Source organism: Gavialis gangeticus, unplaced genomic scaffold (assembly GCF_001723915.1).
Source record: "Gavialis gangeticus isolate Ggan-Ray unplaced genomic scaffold, GavGan_comp1, whole genome shotgun sequence".
Taxonomy (NCBI): Eukaryota; Metazoa; Chordata; order Crocodylia; family Gavialidae; genus Gavialis; species Gavialis gangeticus.
In genome coordinates this window covers 91,248,110-91,267,442 of record NW_017729022.1, presented here as the reverse complement: position 1 = coordinate 91,267,442, position 19,333 = coordinate 91,248,110, and the positions used below count along the sequence as shown (strand labels likewise).

The window sequence follows — 19,333 nt, the reverse complement described above, 5'->3', positions numbered from 1 at the left end:
AAGGCTAGGATGGGTGGCTCTGGGAAGATCTCTTTAAGACTGGGTCTCTTTTTAGTATGGGTTGCAACTGTTTCAGGATTTTCCATATGGGTTTGACGGAGGGGTGATATGTCATAACCAGCAGTGTGAGATTCATGGGGGGTTTTCTTCTGTACTATTGCAATTCCTCCTGTGGTATCTGGGTGGCTCTTTCAAATGTGCTATTTCTGTCTCTGGAGGAGTGTCCTTGTTGGGTGGAAGCCTTTTTAAGATTGGTGAGGTGCAAATTCGGTGGTATCTGAGGGCTTGGCTGTATATCTGGTATTTCCGGTATTTCGGGTGTTTAGGGTGATTGCTGGTTCTGTGCAGGTATAATGAGGTCTGTATTTTGCCATTATGGATGCTGATCATCATGTCTAAAAAGGAGATGTTGGTGCCGTGGCCCCCCTGAGCCGAGCGCCTGGACTGACCCCGCAGCGGAGGGCTCGCCTCAGCGGCCACGGCCCTCCCGCGGGTTGTTAAGAGATAGTTGGATAGAGGGATGGTGATTGTTGAATTGATGGAACTCAATCAGAGATTGCAGGTTTTCAGTACAAATGATGAAGATATCATTGATATATCTTAAGTATAACAAGGGTTTGATGGTGTAGTCCTTGATGAATTCTTTTCCCAGGTGGCTTATAAAAAGGTTGGCATATTGTGGGGCCATTTTGGTGCCCATAGCTGTGCCCATGGTCTGGAGGAAGTGTTGGTTATTAAAATTGAAATTGTTGTGTGTGAGGATGAAGTGTACAAGGTCAGTAATATCTTTGGGTCTGTACTCTGAGTTGTAATCTTGCTCTTGTAGATATGTAAGGCAGGCTTGGATGCCATCTTGGTGTGGGATGTTGGTATATAGGCTGGTAACATCCATGGTGGCTAGGAGGGTGTTGTTGATCCTAGAGTAGTCTGACTACTCTCACAGGAGCTAAGCAAGCATACAGATCTGCAGAGGTCCACACATGGACCCAAAATTGCTCTCTCAAAACACATACGAACTCAGTTTTGGGGTGGTCTAGTCACTCTCACAGAGCACCCAGGAGCCCCTCCGCAGTGTACTTCTATAACTTCTGATTTCTGTCACTCAAAGCTGTCTCTTACTTTTATGTCAGAAACCTCTCTTGGTCTTCCCACCACTTTCACACTCATATCTGAACATGCTCATCATGTCTAAGTAGGTCACGAGTTCATGAATTCACTCCTTTTAGAAAGTTCTCAAACTGACTACTTCTGTGCATGCTTAGAGCTTTAACATTGCATCAACAGTACTGAAATCTTTTCCAATAGGTGTAGTCTGATCCCGTTGCACTGGCTAATTCCTCTCATAAGAAACCTGAATGCCTTCTCTGCAAATCTCCTGTTCCAACAAATACGATTTTCTTGTTCTCCTACAGTAAAAGGAAGAATGAGCTACACATGGTCCAAGTGTTGTGGCTTCAAAGCTCACCTCAGACACACTTCAGCACCTGCTTTGCCTTCCAATAGCCCTGGATACCTCCCTTTAAAGCCTACTACCGTCCCTCCTTGTAAAACTGGCATCAGCTGTGCAAACAATTTAGTTTCCTAAAGTTTAAGTCAAAAGGCCAAGTACAATGATGAAATAACTCCTAGAATTTTAGTTTACACCAGGGTGAAGTGAGCCGGTAACATTCCTCTTCTTTGCAAGCTTTTATTATTTAAGTAAAGACTTGATTGTGCAACTGTTGCCTCTTATTATGTGGTTTGCAGCTGTCTCTCTCTCTCAATCAAATATTACAGAACTATATCTACTGCTGATTACAAAAAGCAGTTTTTTTCCCTGTCCCATCCTTAATCCACCATTCAGCTTCTCTCAAAAAACCTGCTGCTCAGAAGAATTACTTTAGAGACATTAACCACAAAACAGACCCTTATCATTATTTAAGGCAATTTGAACCATATAACATTCATAGGAGTCAGCATAGGAAGGAGTCACAGAGCCAAAAAGTCTGCCAAATTGATCATTTTTACATAACCCTAGAGAAGGGTTCAACCCCAAACCTGGCTTTGAAAGCTCTGGGATTGTGACAGTATTTGAATACCAAATCCTGATCTCTGTTTTGCAGTTGGGACATCTCTTTCTCTCTCTAATTGCCAAACCAAACCTTTGAGTCTAAATGACCCCTATGTTCTGTGATGTCCAACACCTGCATCTGAATGCTCAAACTGGTGCCTATCAATACCAAAGCATGAAGTCCAGCATGGAAATACTGCTTATTCAGAGCATGTTGCAATCTTGCACATTAAATCAACCTCATGGTTCTTTGAGCTGAAATTGGAAATAACAGTTATTTTAATGGAAGATGAATAGTGTGTAAAATTGTGTTGGGTTGGACCACAGGACAGCTTCCATATGGCAGGGTGGCTGTAAACAGTAGCGAATTCTTTGTTGCTGTGGTTGTTAAAGATTTTGTTTGAATGTGTAGCTGGTATTTGTCAGCGCCTGTGTTATTTACAGCTTTGCTTATATTGCAGGGAGATTTGAAATAGTTTTACAAGGTTCTTAAATTTCTCATTTTCCTTTAAGTCTTTCTTCTGAGGTGGTAGACCTGTCCTTCAGTATTCATCTGGAAAATATGATGTAGAAAATTGATTTTTCTTGGAGCATTTAAGCCTGGCTTTACTTAAGCTTTTGTGACATCACAGTCTCTCTTCCATGGTAGCCTCTGAAACCAGCTGGATACTGAAACTCCATAGCAGCAATATTTAGTCAAGCCAGAGGCTCATTATGAGAGCACCATGCAATTAAAAAACAACTACAATATGATAGAAAAGTAATATAGCAGAGTGCAGGAAAAGAGAATGACTAAAATGGAAACATTTTTAATTGTAATGTGAAAAACTAAGTTTCAGTAAGAGGAGCTTTTCAAACACTCAGTATGATATTTAAGAAAAAAATATACACAGGAGTGAATTTCTGTATGCTCATGCAAGGGTCTCCCTCTGCATGCAGCTTTTAAAAAACTACTTGAGAATATGAAGACAGGAAGAAGAAAAATTACCACAGAACAGCAAAGTATAAACAGCCCTCTGACTCCCCTCAGACACATGCACACCTACAACCAGAACAAACAGAAGTGGCTTTTTTATGGCATGTCTATGCAGCTTTTGTGGTATTCCTCAGAGTGCTGTTGAGATCCACATCTCTCTCACCCACTCAAGTCCCTGCAAATCCATAAGGCAACTGTTGGGTGGGTAGTCTATTTGTAGTGACTTTTAGTCTTTAACCTAAGACAAAGGCATGTTACAAAAGTAAACACATATATAGATTTTTCAGGGACTCAAGTGGGGTTGAATAGGAGTCCACTTAGATACCAAAGCGCCACTTAAATGCCTAATAAATGGAACAGGACGTGCCCCCTGCTCTTTCTTCATTGATGTACACCGGTTGAAATCTATTACAAAGTAACATTCATTCTGAAAATTAGCTCTTCACTTGAAGACCTAGGAATATCTTTAAGAAAAGGAAGAAGGAGGATTTGGAGAACTACAGACCAGTCAGCCTCACCAAAGTCCCTGAAAAAATCATGGAGCAGGTCCTCAACAAATCTATTTCTAAGCAGTTGGAAAAGAAGGTGATTAGGACCAGGCAGCATGGGTTCACCAAGAGCAAGTCATGCCTCATTGACTTCTATGATGAAATGACTGGCTTTGTGGATGGGGGGAGACCAGTGGAAATGGTATACTTTAATTTTTAGCAAGGCTTTTGACATGGTCTCCCATAAAATTCTTGCAGGCAAGCTCAGGAAGTATGGACTGGACAAATGGATTGTAAGGTGGATAGTGACTGGATCATCGGGCTGAGAGAGTACTAAATGACTCGACGTCTAGATGGCTGCTGGTATTGTGTGGAGTGCCCGAGGGGCCAGTCCTTGTTTTGTTCAGTCCCAGTTTTGTTCAATATCTTCATCGACGACCTGGAAGATGGGATTGAGTGCACCCTCAGCAAGTTTGCAGATGACATTGAGTGGGGGAGAGTAGTAGACGTGCTGGAGGTTAGGGCTAGGATTCAGAGAGAGCTTAACAAATTGGAGGATTGGACCAAAAGAAATCTCATGAAGTTCAATAAGGAGAAGTGTAAAGTCCTGCACTTAGCAATCCCATGCACTAGTACAGGACAGGAACCGACTGGCTAAGCAGCAGCTCTGCAGAAAAGGGCCTGAGGTTACAGTGGACAATAAGCTAAATATGGGCCAACAGTGCACCCTTGTTGTGAAGAAAGCCAACAGCATACTGGGCTGCCTTATTAAGAGTGTTGCCAGCAGATTGAGAGATGTGATTCTTTTCCTGTGTTCGGCACTGGTGAGGCCACATCTGGGGTACTGTGTCCAGTTTTGGGGCCCCACTACAGAAAAGATGTAGACAAATTGGAGACTACAGCAGAGAGCAATGAAAATGGTTAGCAGGCTGGGGCACACAACTGATGAGGAGAGGCTGAGGGAACTGGGCTTATTTACTTTGGAGAGGACAAGACAGAGTGGGGATTTAATAGCAGTCTTTAACTACCTGAAGGGTGGTTCCAGAAAGGATGGAGATAGACTGTTCTCAGTGGTGACAGATAACAGAACAAGGAGCAATTATCTCAAGTTGCAGCAAGGGAGGTAGGAAAAACTTTCTCATTAGCCAGGTGAATGAAGCACTTGAACAGGTTACTTACAGAGGTGGTGGAATCTCCATCTTTGGAGGTTTTTAAGCCCTACCTCCATTGGGGAGGGTCCTGCTTTGAGCAGGTTTTTGGATTAGATGGCTTTCTGAGGTCCCTTCCAACCCCGATTTTATATGAATTATGAATAACAACCCTAGTAAACATATAAATAAGGGTCTATCAAACTCCAAGTGGCAGCCAGCATATTTTGTGGACAGATCCTGCAGCCAGTTGCCATTTTTGTGGGCTGAGTGTGGCAGGATCCCCCCAAAGATTGCCACATGACTTGAAACTGTGGATTAATGACCCTGATTAAGCCCAGGGAAGCGATTAATCCATGTGTTATTATGCATGGATTTATGGCTTCCCTGGGCTACTTAGGGTACTTAAACATGCAGCTTACTTTGTGATTTTGGTGGGCTCCTGCCCCCAAACCCAAAACGTACTAGCAAGCAGAGAGTCATGAGCAGCTCCACTCTGCCCTGCCCCCCCCCTCCACTGTGCTCCAAGACTCTCTGCTTTCTGGTAAAATTTTTTTGGGTTTTTTGATTTGTGGGTTTTTTTGCAAGCCTGCCAAAATCGCAGAGCCTGCAGTTTTCTGCGGAGCCTGCCCGAATGAGTAGTTTCCATGAAAATCTTGCAATTGCAAATTCAATAGGTCCCTACATACACGCTATTTGGATATAATTTGATTAAAGAATGTGTTCACATGCAGTCTTTAAAAGTCTTTAATATGAAACACTACGTATTTCAATATATCCAGGTCCCAAAATATGCAGCTGTCAGTTTTTCATCCAGAGCACAGCTAATTCATACAGAACATTACGTCTACAAGGCACCCAAAGACCAATGACTCAACATCACTATGCATGTCTATATATGCAATAGGGAGTAAAATAGATTGCAATTTCTTCTTTGACTTCAATCAGATCAATGGGGTTGCATGGGCTTAATAAAGATTTGGCCCAGATATGCAGGGTGCTCAGTTTCAGTTTGTTGCATTTTCAGGGGAACATAAGTAAAAGATCTGGTCTTGACTATGCCACTATTTTGAGAGACCAAAAGCCTGCTTTCTGCATGGTGATTCCCAAAAAAGTAAGCCATACGTATAACAGTATGGCCACTGCATATCATCTAGAGATGTAAGATTTTAGCAAAACAGTCTCTATGAGAAGAACTGGTTTAACTTGGTTTAGGCTATGGCTGTACTGCTTACAAGCAGCTCCAGCTTCACTCAATAAAACTGTATTATCAGGCCTCTTTTTTCATTGGAAGTTGAAACTCAGTTGGGGATATAATGGAAATCTTTCAAGACATATTGTAAGGCACCTCCTGAGAAGAGAGGATTTTTTCAGTTTTGGGCCCTATGTAATTATACTTTGCTGCAACTGTGACATGAGGTTTACTAAACTAATTCAAGAAAAAGCAAATTTAGTTATGAATTTTACTCAGTATTGCTTTGGAGTTTCCAGATTTTCATAGGAATACTTTTTATTGTCCCTTTGGAGGCTAAGAATATTTGGATGATGTCATGGGAGGAAGGAAAGAAACTGGAAGTAAATGAATAAATCAGCATGCAAAAGCAAAAAACAATTTAAAAAAAAAGGAAGTTGGGGGTGTGATGGGAAAGTTTACTGGGACTTTACTCTAGGCTAGAGACTCGGATCTTTCACATTTACTAAGTCCCATGGAACATCTGAAATAAGCTGATGATGAATTTATGAGGTCAACAAAGGTTCCAAACTTCCCCTGTTATGAATCCCACAGTATGGGACATAGCTAGTGAGAAAGATATCTCGACTTCCTTATTTAGTAACTGCAGGCCATGAGGAAAATCAACAGCAAGTGACCTTTTCCCCTGATCCAATCTAAACTTCCCATTGTGTTGGCAGTGGAAAGTTTGCTTTAGTCCTAAAACAGTTGTAATGAGATGCATGGCAATGACAGATTAAACAGATTTTTAAAACAGTGCAAATGGACACAGAACAAAGTGAATGAAAAGCCACACAGAACAGCCCTTTCTGTTGCTTAAAATCTGCTTCTATATCCATCCACCTACATATGCACACAACATTTTCTAAAGTCACCCAGGCTGAGTCATGAATGAATGGTAGTACTCAGGAGGACTGACCAGAACACAGATGTAACCAACAGTGTAGTAATGGTTTCAGGGAGTGTTGGAGTGCTGACATCTCTTGTGAAACAACCCTTGAAACCTTCTTGACATAAAATGAAATAACAAGCCAGCTGTGCATTACTTTGTAATCATGGGGGCTTCTTTCTATAGGTTTGGAAAAGATTTCTAATCACAGTAATTATATGTGTATATGGGTAACTACATCAAAATATATAGAATATTAGCAAAGACATACTTAGCATACAGTACAGAAACAATACTGTAAACTGTACAGTAAAGCTAATCTTAAGCAACCACTTGAAAGATGGACAAAAAGCTGTGGAAGAGAGCGGCAGTCCTGCTCTAGGGGAGCTAGATTACTTACTATTTTTGCAATTATCTTTATGGAGAAAAACAAGAGACTGATGACCATAGAATAACAGAGAAGTAGGGCTGGTAGGGACCTCCAGAGGTCATCTAGTCCAATCCCCTGCCTGAGGCAGGATCATTCCTATCCAAAAAACATCCTATGAAAGGTGATGATAGGTCTCTTGTACTGGGTATAATAGGTGGCATAAAAACATATTTGAATGTTGTGACTAGGGGATACCAGTTGTGAGTTGCAAAATAAGAAGCATCATCTAAAATTTCTATCATTTTGTAACTACAGAATTGCTATGCTGCTTGTTTCACAATTATTAATGCACTGACCTAAACTTCAGATTCCAAGATAAAATGATTTTCTGTTTATAGCTAAAATCAAAATATTCATTGCAGAATACCAGAAAGGATAAGGACAATGTAAAGCAAAGCTTCTTTGGAGACTTTCTACATCAGCTTGCTTTTTTAATTCATACCACTGCTGCTGAGCTATACAACCTGGGTGTTTGGTCTTTGGAGGGTCCTGTGGGTGACTACACACATCACAGGCTAAGTCAAGGCAAAGTCGTTTCGCTATTTAATATGGATTATGTTTACTTTTTGAGTACATGTTGAAAGTCTATGATTCAATAACTAAGGTAAGAGCAACTCTATTAAATAAACTACATGTTTCTCAATACTTTGCATAAATTATCACAGCACTGAATAAGGAGACTGAGCATTTTGTTCTGGTATGTTCTTGGCCAAAATCATGCTCCCACTCCTTCTGAATTCAACAGCAGTGTTACCATTGATTTTAAAGGGTGCAGTTCCAAGTAACATTGTCTTTGGCTTATACTAAAAATCTACATTTAATTGAGTCTTCTGCTTACTAAAACAAGCTCACAAATGGTTGTACAGAACTGCCAACTGCTTGTGAAATAAATAAAAAAAGCACCTTGCTGAGACTTCTATTCCTCAAATCATCCAGGGCTGATATATCTCCTTATATGTCTAAACAAAACGACAGTCTGTATCCCAGTTGCCAAACAGCAATTACAATACATTAAAATGCAATAAAAGTGACAAATGAGTGAGCAAATTTTGAGCAGCTTGCCACCAAACCAGAATTTATTTCTCCAGAGAGATTTCCCCTGAATTCTGTTTCTTTAACATTTTATTTATTTATTGTGCAGCCGGCTTGCCTATCTTCACTGGGTTCCTCGGGCTTAGAGAATTGCCAAAGTGATTGGTGGGGCAAACCTACCAATCAGATACCAGCAGGGGAGGAGCTTTGGGAGTAGTCCACTCCACCCCTATGTCCGGGCGAGGCAAGCAGTGGACTTAATTGAATACTGTGCTCCACCTCCCTCCAACTGGCCAGTCTTCAATCTTGGGACAGAGCCCCAAAAGGAACTGTAGGCAGCCACGTCTGGAACTGCAGGCAGCCACGTCCCCAACCCCTCACCGTGAAAGAGTGTGGCAAGCCAGTGCAGGCACTGCTGCACAGAGGGTCTGAGAGAGACTGGACCTTGAGAGCTGCTTGAGGCGGCTTGCATCTCCAATCCCAGCACGAGGCTGGATGGTGCAGGCGTCGCTCCACAGAGGGTCTAAGAGGGACTAGAACCTTGGGAGCCTCTCGAGGCTCCAACCCCGGCACAAGGCCGGCACAGATGCAGATGCCACCGAATGGTGAGTAATTGTCAGGTTGAGAGCCCTTGGACGGAGCAGGGGGAAGTTTGGGCCCCATTGTCCACTGCTGGGTGCGAGGGCTTATTGGCAGTGCAGGCTCTGCAGTGCAGTGGGCCTGTACGGGAGCCCCAGCTCTGGGCATACATGAGGCAGCCCAGGCCTGCAACCTGCTGAGCCATCCGGGCATGTGAACAAGCCAGGCACCCCACGTGGGGACTGAGACAGAGCACGTGCTGCACGAGCCACTTGCCTAGGTGGGGACGAAACACCAGGAACCGTTGCTGGACCCCTATATACTGGGAAGCACAAGTTCTTGGGCAAGGGGTTTCCCACCAGGGAGGAACAGAGTGGATAGCCCCATCAGAGGGGATTTAGGCTAGAGAGAGAAAGAGACTCCTCTAGAGGAGGCGGGTATTTGGGATTACCATGCCTTACATTTTGGAATGTTTATTAATTGCTTGCTGTGTCTTATATTTTGGAGTGTTTATTAATTGCTTGTTATGTTTTGTATTCTGGAGAGTTTATAAACTGCTTATTGTGCTTTACATTTTGGGGGTGCTTACCCATCAATTGCTGGGCCATACCCTCTGAGGATCTGTGGGCAAGGTTTCTCTCATGGTTCTTGGGGACTGCTATACTTACCTGTTCTGTTATTTGCTGACTTAAATATATTATATGTAAATATTTATCTTTATCACCCATCCAGTTTTTGAATAAACCATGTATATAGTTAAGATATTGTGTCCTGGTCTTCCTCTATAGAGACACCAGAGAAGGGGAAGCTGCAAGCAAGCTGCAGTTTCCATCTCCAGCATGTAGGCCCTGCTGGCCATCCCCTTCTACTGGAAAGTGGGATACACACTCTGGTACACTTGGGTTACAATTGCAATAGGAAGTAGAGAGGCTTTGACACACAGAGCTGCTACTGAAGTGCTTTTGAAGACAGTTAAGTGCTCTATGCGTGGAGGAACTGCAGCAACTGGTACCTCAGAATATGACTGGTTGATTTCATGCACTCTTAAGAAGTGTCCAGAAAAAAAGCCACTTGAACTGGACGCCAAATAATTTGGTTCCATATTGGTAATTTTCCATCATTTCTACCATTTCTGGAAATACAGAAATCTGAAGAGAAGAAAAAAAAGTTTCCCATAAAAGTGAAATCTGTCTTTGATCCTAATTCCCTTCCTATAACATCCATCACAAGACACAGGAATATAAGATTGTAAAGGACTTCTGCTATCCCAGAGAGCTGTACAACATAATCCCTTTCATAAATTGATCTAGCTCCACCTTAAGTGTAGTAAGGTTTTTTACCCTCACTGTTTGTATTGGCAAGCTGTTCCAGAATATCACTGATTTTATGGTCAGGAGTCCCTTCCTCTACTTTCCAACCTAATGTATTTATGGACAGTTTCTAGTCATTTGTTCTTCTGCCAACATTGTCCTTTAGCTTAAATAGTTTTTCTCCCTCATTGTTACCTTTCTGATGTCTTTATAGATAACAATCATCCTCTTAGCATTCAGCTGGTAAATTAAAGAAGCCATACTTTCATATGATGGGATTTTCTATTTTAATTATCATTCTAATAGCCCCTCTCTGCACAGAGTTTGAAGGCATCTTTCTTGAAAATGGACAAGAACTGCATGCAATATTCCAAATAAAATCTCACTAGTGCCTTATACAATGACACTGATACATTCCAATCACTCTGGTCTGATTGGGTTGCATCACACTAGTATTTCTTAATCATCTTCTAATTGACTAATAAACTTACTTTCTCTGTTATTCCCAACCCATGAATAATACCTACCAGAAATCCTTGTCATTAGTGCCTGATTGCATGACTTTACATTTTGCTCTATTAAATGTTTAACCCATTTCTATAATTCAATCAAGGGCACCCATTTCCTTCTGTATGATATTCTGATACTCTGTATTGATGATGTTGCCCAACTTTATATCTCCCAATCTACATCCACATTTGACAGCTGACAGGCACCCAAGTAATCAGTCTGTGTTTCAGAGCAGCTGAGCAACAAGCAGTAGCATATTTGAATTGTTTTTATATAGATTTAAATGGCTTATTTGTGGCATCCTTTTTGACAATGTTGAGTACTTGATATAACTGCTTTCTAAGAGCATCTAATTTTGCAGGTTGCAAGGAGTTTGTTTTTGGTTTTTGTTTTTTTTACCAACCACGTCTTCTTAAATATGTAGAGAGGTTAATTCAGGAGGTGAGGGAGACAGGTAAGCTGGAAACAGCAATATTTAGACAAACTGTTTCAATATTTTAAGAGTGTGACTTCCTCCAGGATAACATAGCACTAATGATCTTTAAAATACCAGACATGGGGAGAGGTTTAAAACGTACTGCATAGTACAGTAAAAATGTAGCAGAGTTTTAAGAGGCCTATTCAAAAACAGTGCATCAGAGGTGCAGGAGGTGTATATATCACTAGACAAAAGAGAAGAGAGTCAAACTATGATGATTTGAAGAGAAATGTACAAGATTTCCTTAGGGAATAAGTTTAAATCCTTTATAAATGGCACATATAAATAGATTGGAGCACATTTTTTAGATAAGGACAAAAGGCAAAGATACAGCATGCAGAACAAACAGACCAAGTTATCAAAGCCATGCAATTTGAAATTCTTCACATGTTGAAAGCCTAATTGTTGAATGTGAGAAGACCAACTTGTATGGTGAGAGAAGTGGTAGGGGGCAATGGCATTTAAAGACAATGGAGGTATAGCAGAGAAGACATTTATTTAATTTTTGATTCATCAGAATTTAATGTTGATTTCAATGTGGAACTACTTATCTCCAAAGGCATTTTATAAGGCATTCACAGGATGGCCTAGACAGAGAGCAAATTTTGAAGATATGAAGCCACTAAAGAAATTTATGTGCAGTAAATCTCCAGGCCTGGAGGGAATTTCACTAGTGTTTCTACAAGTAATAAATAACACTGTACTGTATCCTGATAACTGTTAATGAGAATATACAATAAACTTCTTGAAACAGCAACTGCTCCTGAAGATTGGAAAACAGTTAATGTGGTGCTTCAACTTCAAATAAAAGCTAAGAAGGGATATTGGGAATAACAGACCGGCTGAACTGAGTTCTGGAGAACTCAACTGAGCGTGTAATTAAGGAAAGAGCAGAAGAACTTTACATGTGGATAAATAAAAACTGATGGGGTCAAACCAGCACAGCTAGTAGAAGGGAAAATGCATCTCTCTAAACTGTTAGGATACTTAGACAGGATAATAAATAACATCATAGTTATAAATAGGCCATTGGACATAATTTACTCTGATTTCAGAAAAAGCTTTTAGTGAGTTCTCTCCATAAGAGTCTATTGAAGAAAATGAATAACCTAAAGTAAAAGACAAAGTATTATCCAGGATCAAATTGCATAAAGCATGAGAAAGACTAATAATAGACACCTAGTCTTCAACATTGAAAAAGACAATAGCAGCATGGAAAAGCCACCATCAGAATCACGCTTAGGAGCTCTAAGGTTTAAATTTCCAGTAATGACTTGTGCTGACGGGTGCCTAACTTGGCACCTGTAAGAAGGGCCTAATTTTCAGAAATGATGTCCTCTGAAACTCAGGCCCCTTTAAATATTTAGTTGGTAATCCAAGAAGTAAGACAACAAAATCACATCTGAAAATGTAGGCTCCAATTCTGCAAGTCATAATCTCATTAGCTGCAATGGAACTTCTCAATTGCTCTATGTTATTCATACAGAATTGTTAGGACTGGGGCCTTAGATTTTTGGAGAATAACAGGGACAGCAAATGGGGTGAAGTCAGTTGGCGAATTTAAGCTGTTTGAATGAATGTAAAATAATGCATCCCAAACTGATTTCTGCAGATGGAAGTGGGTGGGGATGCAGATTGGCAGCATGGTGGAAAATGCAATTTCATTTAAGTTAATGAACTGACCTGGTCTGAAATTTTCTGATGATTTTCTTAATCAGGAAATGAATTTTTATGGAAAAGGAAAGGGGTTTTTTTGTGCCCCCCCAATTAACATTTTACTCCTTGGCATAAATTTTAAAGAGAAAAATGAAGGGGAAATATATTGTTTAATTTTTCAACTTTTAACTTTGAATTTCTGTATTTAAACCATTAAAGTTGGAAATCATTCATAATAAAGATAAAAGCTATATTTTCTATCTTTGGCTTGTTCTCCAACTTCTGCCATATCAGAAAGAGAAAGCATTAAAAGGGTTATTCCCTATCACTCTCTCTCAAATTAGCACTTTCAGTGAAAACTAATACTCATTTGAAATGTTAACACTACAAGTGAAAGGAAAGTATAACGTTTAGGAACAAAAAGTGGTACCTTTCCTATTGTCTCCCAGTGGATGCATCTATGCATGTAATTAATTTGAAGCAATACACTCTGGAGCAGTTGGTGCCAGAGTAAAGTACTCCCAGGCACAGTGTCTATATATGCGCCTGGGACAGCAGCAATTTGAGCTGGGGTGGAGCAGCTTATGCCAGGGCCACTCAGCCCTGGGCTCTGGGTGGTGGTGTAGGGGTTGGCTGGGGCATGAAGATGCTAAATGTGTGAAACTGTGTGACTAGGTGGAAGGCAGGAATCTGGGCCCTGCACTGGCTGGGCTGACTCGGCACAATTTATGTCTACAGTCAGTGTCTATACATGCATTTAATCTCAGTAAATTACCCTGGCCTAAGACAGTACTGTCTCCACCAGTACTATCTTAATGCAGTGTAAATTAGTTTACTGCAGCCTAATATCCTTGCACATGAAGACTAATTAATCTACTCCACAGAAAAGCACATGTGTAGCCACGGCCACCCTCATGCTTTCTCATTGCTTTTGAACTGGAAAAGGTTCCAGAATACGAGCTTGGCATTTTTTGATATTTTCTGGAGAAAATATGGAATTTCTTAAATAGAAAATTTCCTTAAAAAAAATGTCCACAAATACCTCAAGAGCAATATTTCACAAATGGAAAGCAGTGTCAATCTGGGGAAAAAAAAGGACAAGGAGGTCTTTGTGGGTAAGGCCAGTGAAATCCAATGTGCAGTAACGAGTAGTAGTTAAACAAGATGGATGGGTGGGAAAAGAACACAGAGATTATTATGGGATGATGTGGATAGCAATGACTAGGAAAGTTCAGAGAAAGAGGCTGAAAATGCTTGGAAGTATATAGTGACAGGCTGGTAAATTCATGAGTGTGGACATGCATACATTTGAAACCATTTCAAAAGGGGAACATTTCAAAGGGAAGCAGCTGATATGTTGAAACTATTACATGCGAATGAATTTATAACAATTCATATGTAGCAAACCCATTCCAACTTTAACACTCCTTTATCCATGTTTAAAGGCAGAGAGATTTTGCAGTGAAACATAGTTTAAACAAATCCTTTACTGCATAACTCACAAAAGGAGAAGAGTTCATGGAGAAAACTAGCTAGAAAAGAAAAAAAATGTATGGAACAGAGAGGCAGAATTCAGCCCTTGTTCTTACACTTGTCAACCACTGCCTCAACTCCTGCATGCTTATTTATGAAATCAGTGGAAGTGTTGTCTGAAGGTTAGGGAATACACTACTTACTCAAAATGAAATCATGAAAGGACAGGATATTTTGAATGAATAAGGGAAAAACATTTCTTAACACAGCCTGGAGTCCATTGCTGCAATTCATTGTTATAGAGCAACACAGATTGAATTAAAGAATTAAAGGAAGTTATATACTTTACCTAGCAAAGTGTGTTGCTTCTTAAGATATAAAAATAAGAAAATGAAATCTCATGTTTAGGTCCCTACTGAATTCAGAGTGGAAGTGAGCTGTGCAGTGGCTCCTTTAATCTTTCAGGTTCCCACACAGCTCCCCTCACCTGCTGCTGTTTGGAGGAGCTTTGCTTGTGGCTTGCTCCTGATCAGCAGGGAAGTGAAAACCACAGCTTTAAACACGGTGCTGTTATTGTCCCCCACTGATCAGCAGCAAGCACTGGGGCCACTGAGGTCTCTTGGCCAATCAGCAGTGAGAGACAAAAATAGCACCGTATTGAAAACTGCAGTTTTTGCCTCACTGATGATCAGGAGTGAGCTGCAAGGGGGACCCCTACACCAATGTTTTTTCTTCATCAGCACATAGATTTTTATGGAAAAGGGAAGATTCTCCCCTGCTGCCATGGGGAGGCATGCAGGGGAAACTGCAAGATCAAAGGAGCCCAGCACAGCCCACTTCCACCATGAATTTGGTAGGGCTCTACTCATGTTTCATTATCTAAGAGTGCTCTGGGATCAGGAAATGATTTTCTTCTCAAGAACAGTGTTATACTATTGACTAATTGTATATCAACTTCTAACCCTTATTTTGAACACTGCTAGAAGTAGGATATTATTATAATTAAATCCTTATGCTGCCCTATGTGTGTGCATGGCCCTTTGAGGATCAACTCCTGGATCCAATGACCACTAAAGTCAATGGGAACTTTACTATTAGTTTTCGCAAGAGCAGGATTGACTAAAAATGGTAGAGATTCACAATGAAGACAGAAGTAATTTCTGAAACATTTCCCAGTGAAATGTATTGGAAACTTTTCAAAATGGAAATATAGCGGCCCCAGTTGTCTTAGATCTTCTGGTCACAGGTTTCTCCTCTGCCAAGATCTGTGTGGTTGCCAATGCACAACGGCCTCCCTCATGTAAAACAAATCATGTGCAGGCTTCTCCCACTGGTCCCAAGGACAAAAGACATGTGGGGCTCAGCGAAAATGCTTCAAGGACACCCTCCAGCCAAACATTAAGAGACGTGGCATTGACATCACAAACTGAGAAAAACTAGCCCAGGACAGGGCTACACGGAGGAAAACTGTCTTACTCTGGAGCCAGAAAAATGACAGAAATGGAAGGAAAGGAAACAAGACTGAGAAAACTGTGGTTCGACCCCTCCTTTAACCACCATTTGTGGCATCTGCCAAAGAGTCTGTGGCTCTGGGATCAGCCTTCTTAGCCTTCAATGGACTCATCTACAACTGTTTACTTGAGCTGTGGGAGTGATCATCCCCAACCATGAGGGATCACCAATGTCAACAATAATAATGATAACAAGAACTTAAAAGCTTTAGAATGGTACATCATGTAAAGAGGTACTCTTTTGGAGGGCTTCACCTGGTTTTGGAAGATATTAATGGGCATGTGTGGTGTAGAGCTGGCCCTTTGAAATGTTTCAAAGGCATTTGAAACATTTAGTTTGTTACTTCTGTCCACGCCCTCAGTGGGGATAGTGAACTGGATCATTTAGGCGACCCAATTCTTGCATATTGTTCTATGCTCAGTCTTTGCATGTTATTTAATGGTGGAAACTAGTGTTTTTCTAAAATGTTTTGGGTTACCTGAATCAGCTCACCTTCAAGAGCTCCTTTTCAGAATTATATTAGATAGGCTGGAAGAATTTGCTGCCCTTAATTCTTCAGGTGACTATATTCTTTCAGTTAACTTACAGTAGAATGCAGAATACTTTAGAAAGCATTTCCTTATGATACTTTATGAGGGACCAGTGTTTGCTACTTCCAAGCTCCAGCTTTTGAGAATGCACCATGGGCATTTAGATCTGTAGTAAGCAAGTCACTTTCCTTAACTCATGGGGGAAAAAGAGAGAGAGACAGCATGGTGCTGTAATCATCACAAAGAGGGGACTTCTTTTCCTGAAAAGCTTTCACATAAGTATTTTAATTAAAAATGTGAAAGAATCTCTGATGTCTTTATTACTTGTATGAGCAAGGGTTTCCATTATGAGATGCTGATGCTACTGATTTTTTAAAGTTGCCTCAAGGTACTCCACTGCAACACATATTAGTTCTATTGTATGGCAAAACCCAAATTCAGCACAAACACCACTGAGGTTTCAGAAGTTTTGTTGCTATTTTTACTGACATTACTTTAGTAATGAAATTATTACTATAAGATCATGGTTAAAAGGCAAATAAGTTTTGGAGAACTGAGCTAAAATCCTAGTAAATGGTCATTAAAACAGACTAATACTTTCCCAAAATTTGCTCTGTGTATTGTAAAAGAATGGATGGACAAAAATAGAATGGAAAATTTCAATGCTTATGAAAGTTTGAGCTCTGTGGGCAATGGAAATCTGAAATCTGTGTCTCAGTGCATGTATATCTGCAATATACATTTGATGAAAGACACACAATTCTCATGTGTACTACAGCCATTTATCTTAACCCTACTTTGTGGGGCTGCGCAGGAAGCACATTGGTTCCTAGTGTTTGCAGCCAACAGAAAATATATTAATCCTATTCCTCATGCAGAAGCATGAATTAACCAGAAGGAGTAGTTTAAGGGTGTAAGAAATTTTTTTAAAAATTAAAAAAGCAACAAGCTATATGAAACAAAATGCCTGTATTTAATTAAAATACAATTTTTAAATAGCTTTTTAGATTAAATACAAATGTATAATATAATTCCATTATTAATAATGTCAATTATTACTATAGCATTCTTGCCTAACCTTTGGGTGTTATATGTCCTACTACATTCAGCTGACCAAATTTCCCTCTCTCCTATTAAATCATTTTTTGCCCTCGCAAAATTATCATTTAAGGGAACTCTGGACTGATTCCAATAGGAGCTTTGCCAAGTGAGAGCCCCAGCACATGACTCAGTGGGTGCATGCATATCTCTTTGTGATTCTGCTGTGCGTAATTCTTTCCATAGTAAATAAGGGAAATTAAGAGAGCATATCTGGAAAGGCTGACACTAATTCTGAACACTGCAACTAAATCTTTTGACTGCATGGCTCAGAACTATTTATTAACCACGTCAGGCTCCTTCACATCCATACGCCCACAATCTTATTTCAGTCTAACATGCAGAGATAGTCTAAAATAGTCAAATGAAAACCAAAATGAAAAAAGGAATGATTAATTCAAGCCAACCCATTCTGGGGCCAGTTCAGGTAAATCATTAGGAAAGATGAAAGGAGGACTCCCCACATTACTCAGAGGAGATGCGTAGCAACTGTACACATTGCTACAAAGGTCTATTGAAATGTCTAAGCAAACTGCAGTTATCAGAATTTCATTCTAATTTCTTTCTTCATAGTGAAATCACCAATAAAAGAGCCAGAACAGGGGATGCACTTCATATATAACTGCAGAATCTTTATAATATGGGTAAAGGCCATGGCAGTTTCTACATTATATCTCAGTACTTTAATGGAGTTTGGGTTTACACTGCAAATATTAATTGCAGCTAACCCATTGATTGTCCTCACATTAACACCTTAAATTGAATTTATGTAAGTATTATGTGGCTCAAAGTCACATTACTCTAGGGCAGGATTATCTTTGTTCTGTGTTACCAGATCATGTTATATTAGGGCGTAGCCACTTTAGGCTACACCTTAGTGTGAACAACCCACCCACCCTCCTTGGTCCAGATCAGGGCTACTGCACTATTTATCCTGGGGAAGCAGGCATGGAAGTGTTAAACTGCCTGCCTGGCCATTGCCACTACTGCTGCTCTCTGGGCCAGAAGACCAGCCCAGCAGGAGCTGGGCAGGCAGATTAATTCTTCCCTGCCTCCTTCCTTGGGACAGATAGCAGGGGCAGCCACAAGTAAGTGGTTCCCCCCAGGGGCAGGGGGAAGCAGGAGACAGGAGGAACCCTGAGGGGCAGGAAATGAGCCCTTGAGTGGGGGTGACAGGACTGGTGGAGTCCTGGGAACAGGAGAGGAAGCCCAGGATGGGGTGAGGGGGTGGAGTGTGGGGATTCTTACCTTTCAGTCCTCCAGGCCCCTGCTGGCCTGAAGTGTGACTGCTCCAAACTGAAACTAGTGCTAACACCAATCAACATTTGTGTGGCTCACAGTGTAAGGTATAACACAGCTCATAGTGGCAAAAGGCCCATGACCATAACCATAGTTTCACCCTACATGTGACAGCATATTGATTCTTCACACACATTTAAAGCGTTTGGCCTCTATGTTGAATGTGACAATAGGAAATCAATTATAGCCAGCTCTGGTCTGGATTTGTCATATACTGCCTGTCTACTGGAAACAGAACTGCAACAAAGAAACTTCTTCAACATAATCCAGACACTAGATGGTAACTGATTTTGGCCAGTGCTAAGGTGCATCAGATTCAAACCACTGACTTAAAAGAAAGTTTTCATACCTCAGCCATTCATCTTGATAATAGTGTTAAAATTGCTGTGTATGGCACTGCAAAGGTTTCAGGAGACAAACAAGGCATGGACTTCTTTGCAGTGCTCATGAGCATTTATAATAATCACTGGAACTACTTTAAACTTTATAAGTAATCTTATTATAGGGACCAACCTTTTAATGCTTCCAAATTTTTGTGCATGACCTAAAAATTTTCCAAAATCAATATGGAACATATGGCCAGTGTTTGTTAGCATGATGTTGTCATTATGTCGGTCACAGACTCCCAGGATGAAGGTAACAAC

The 19,333-nt window shown here is 40.6% G+C and overlaps 1 protein-coding gene across 1 annotated transcript in view; it reads right to left on the bottom strand.

Annotated features, from left to right (window-relative positions):
• The window catches only part of PIK3C2G (phosphatidylinositol-4-phosphate 3-kinase catalytic subunit type 2 gamma), a 448,194-nt gene that overhangs the window by 139,573 nt on the left and 289,288 nt on the right, over positions 1 to 19,333 (bottom strand). Inside the window, exon 25 of the mRNA XM_019515837.1 lies at positions 19,203 to 19,333. Within this exon, the coding sequence (XP_019371382.1) occupies positions 19,203 to 19,333 (131 nt within the window). The remainder of the gene's footprint in view (positions 1 to 19,202) is intronic.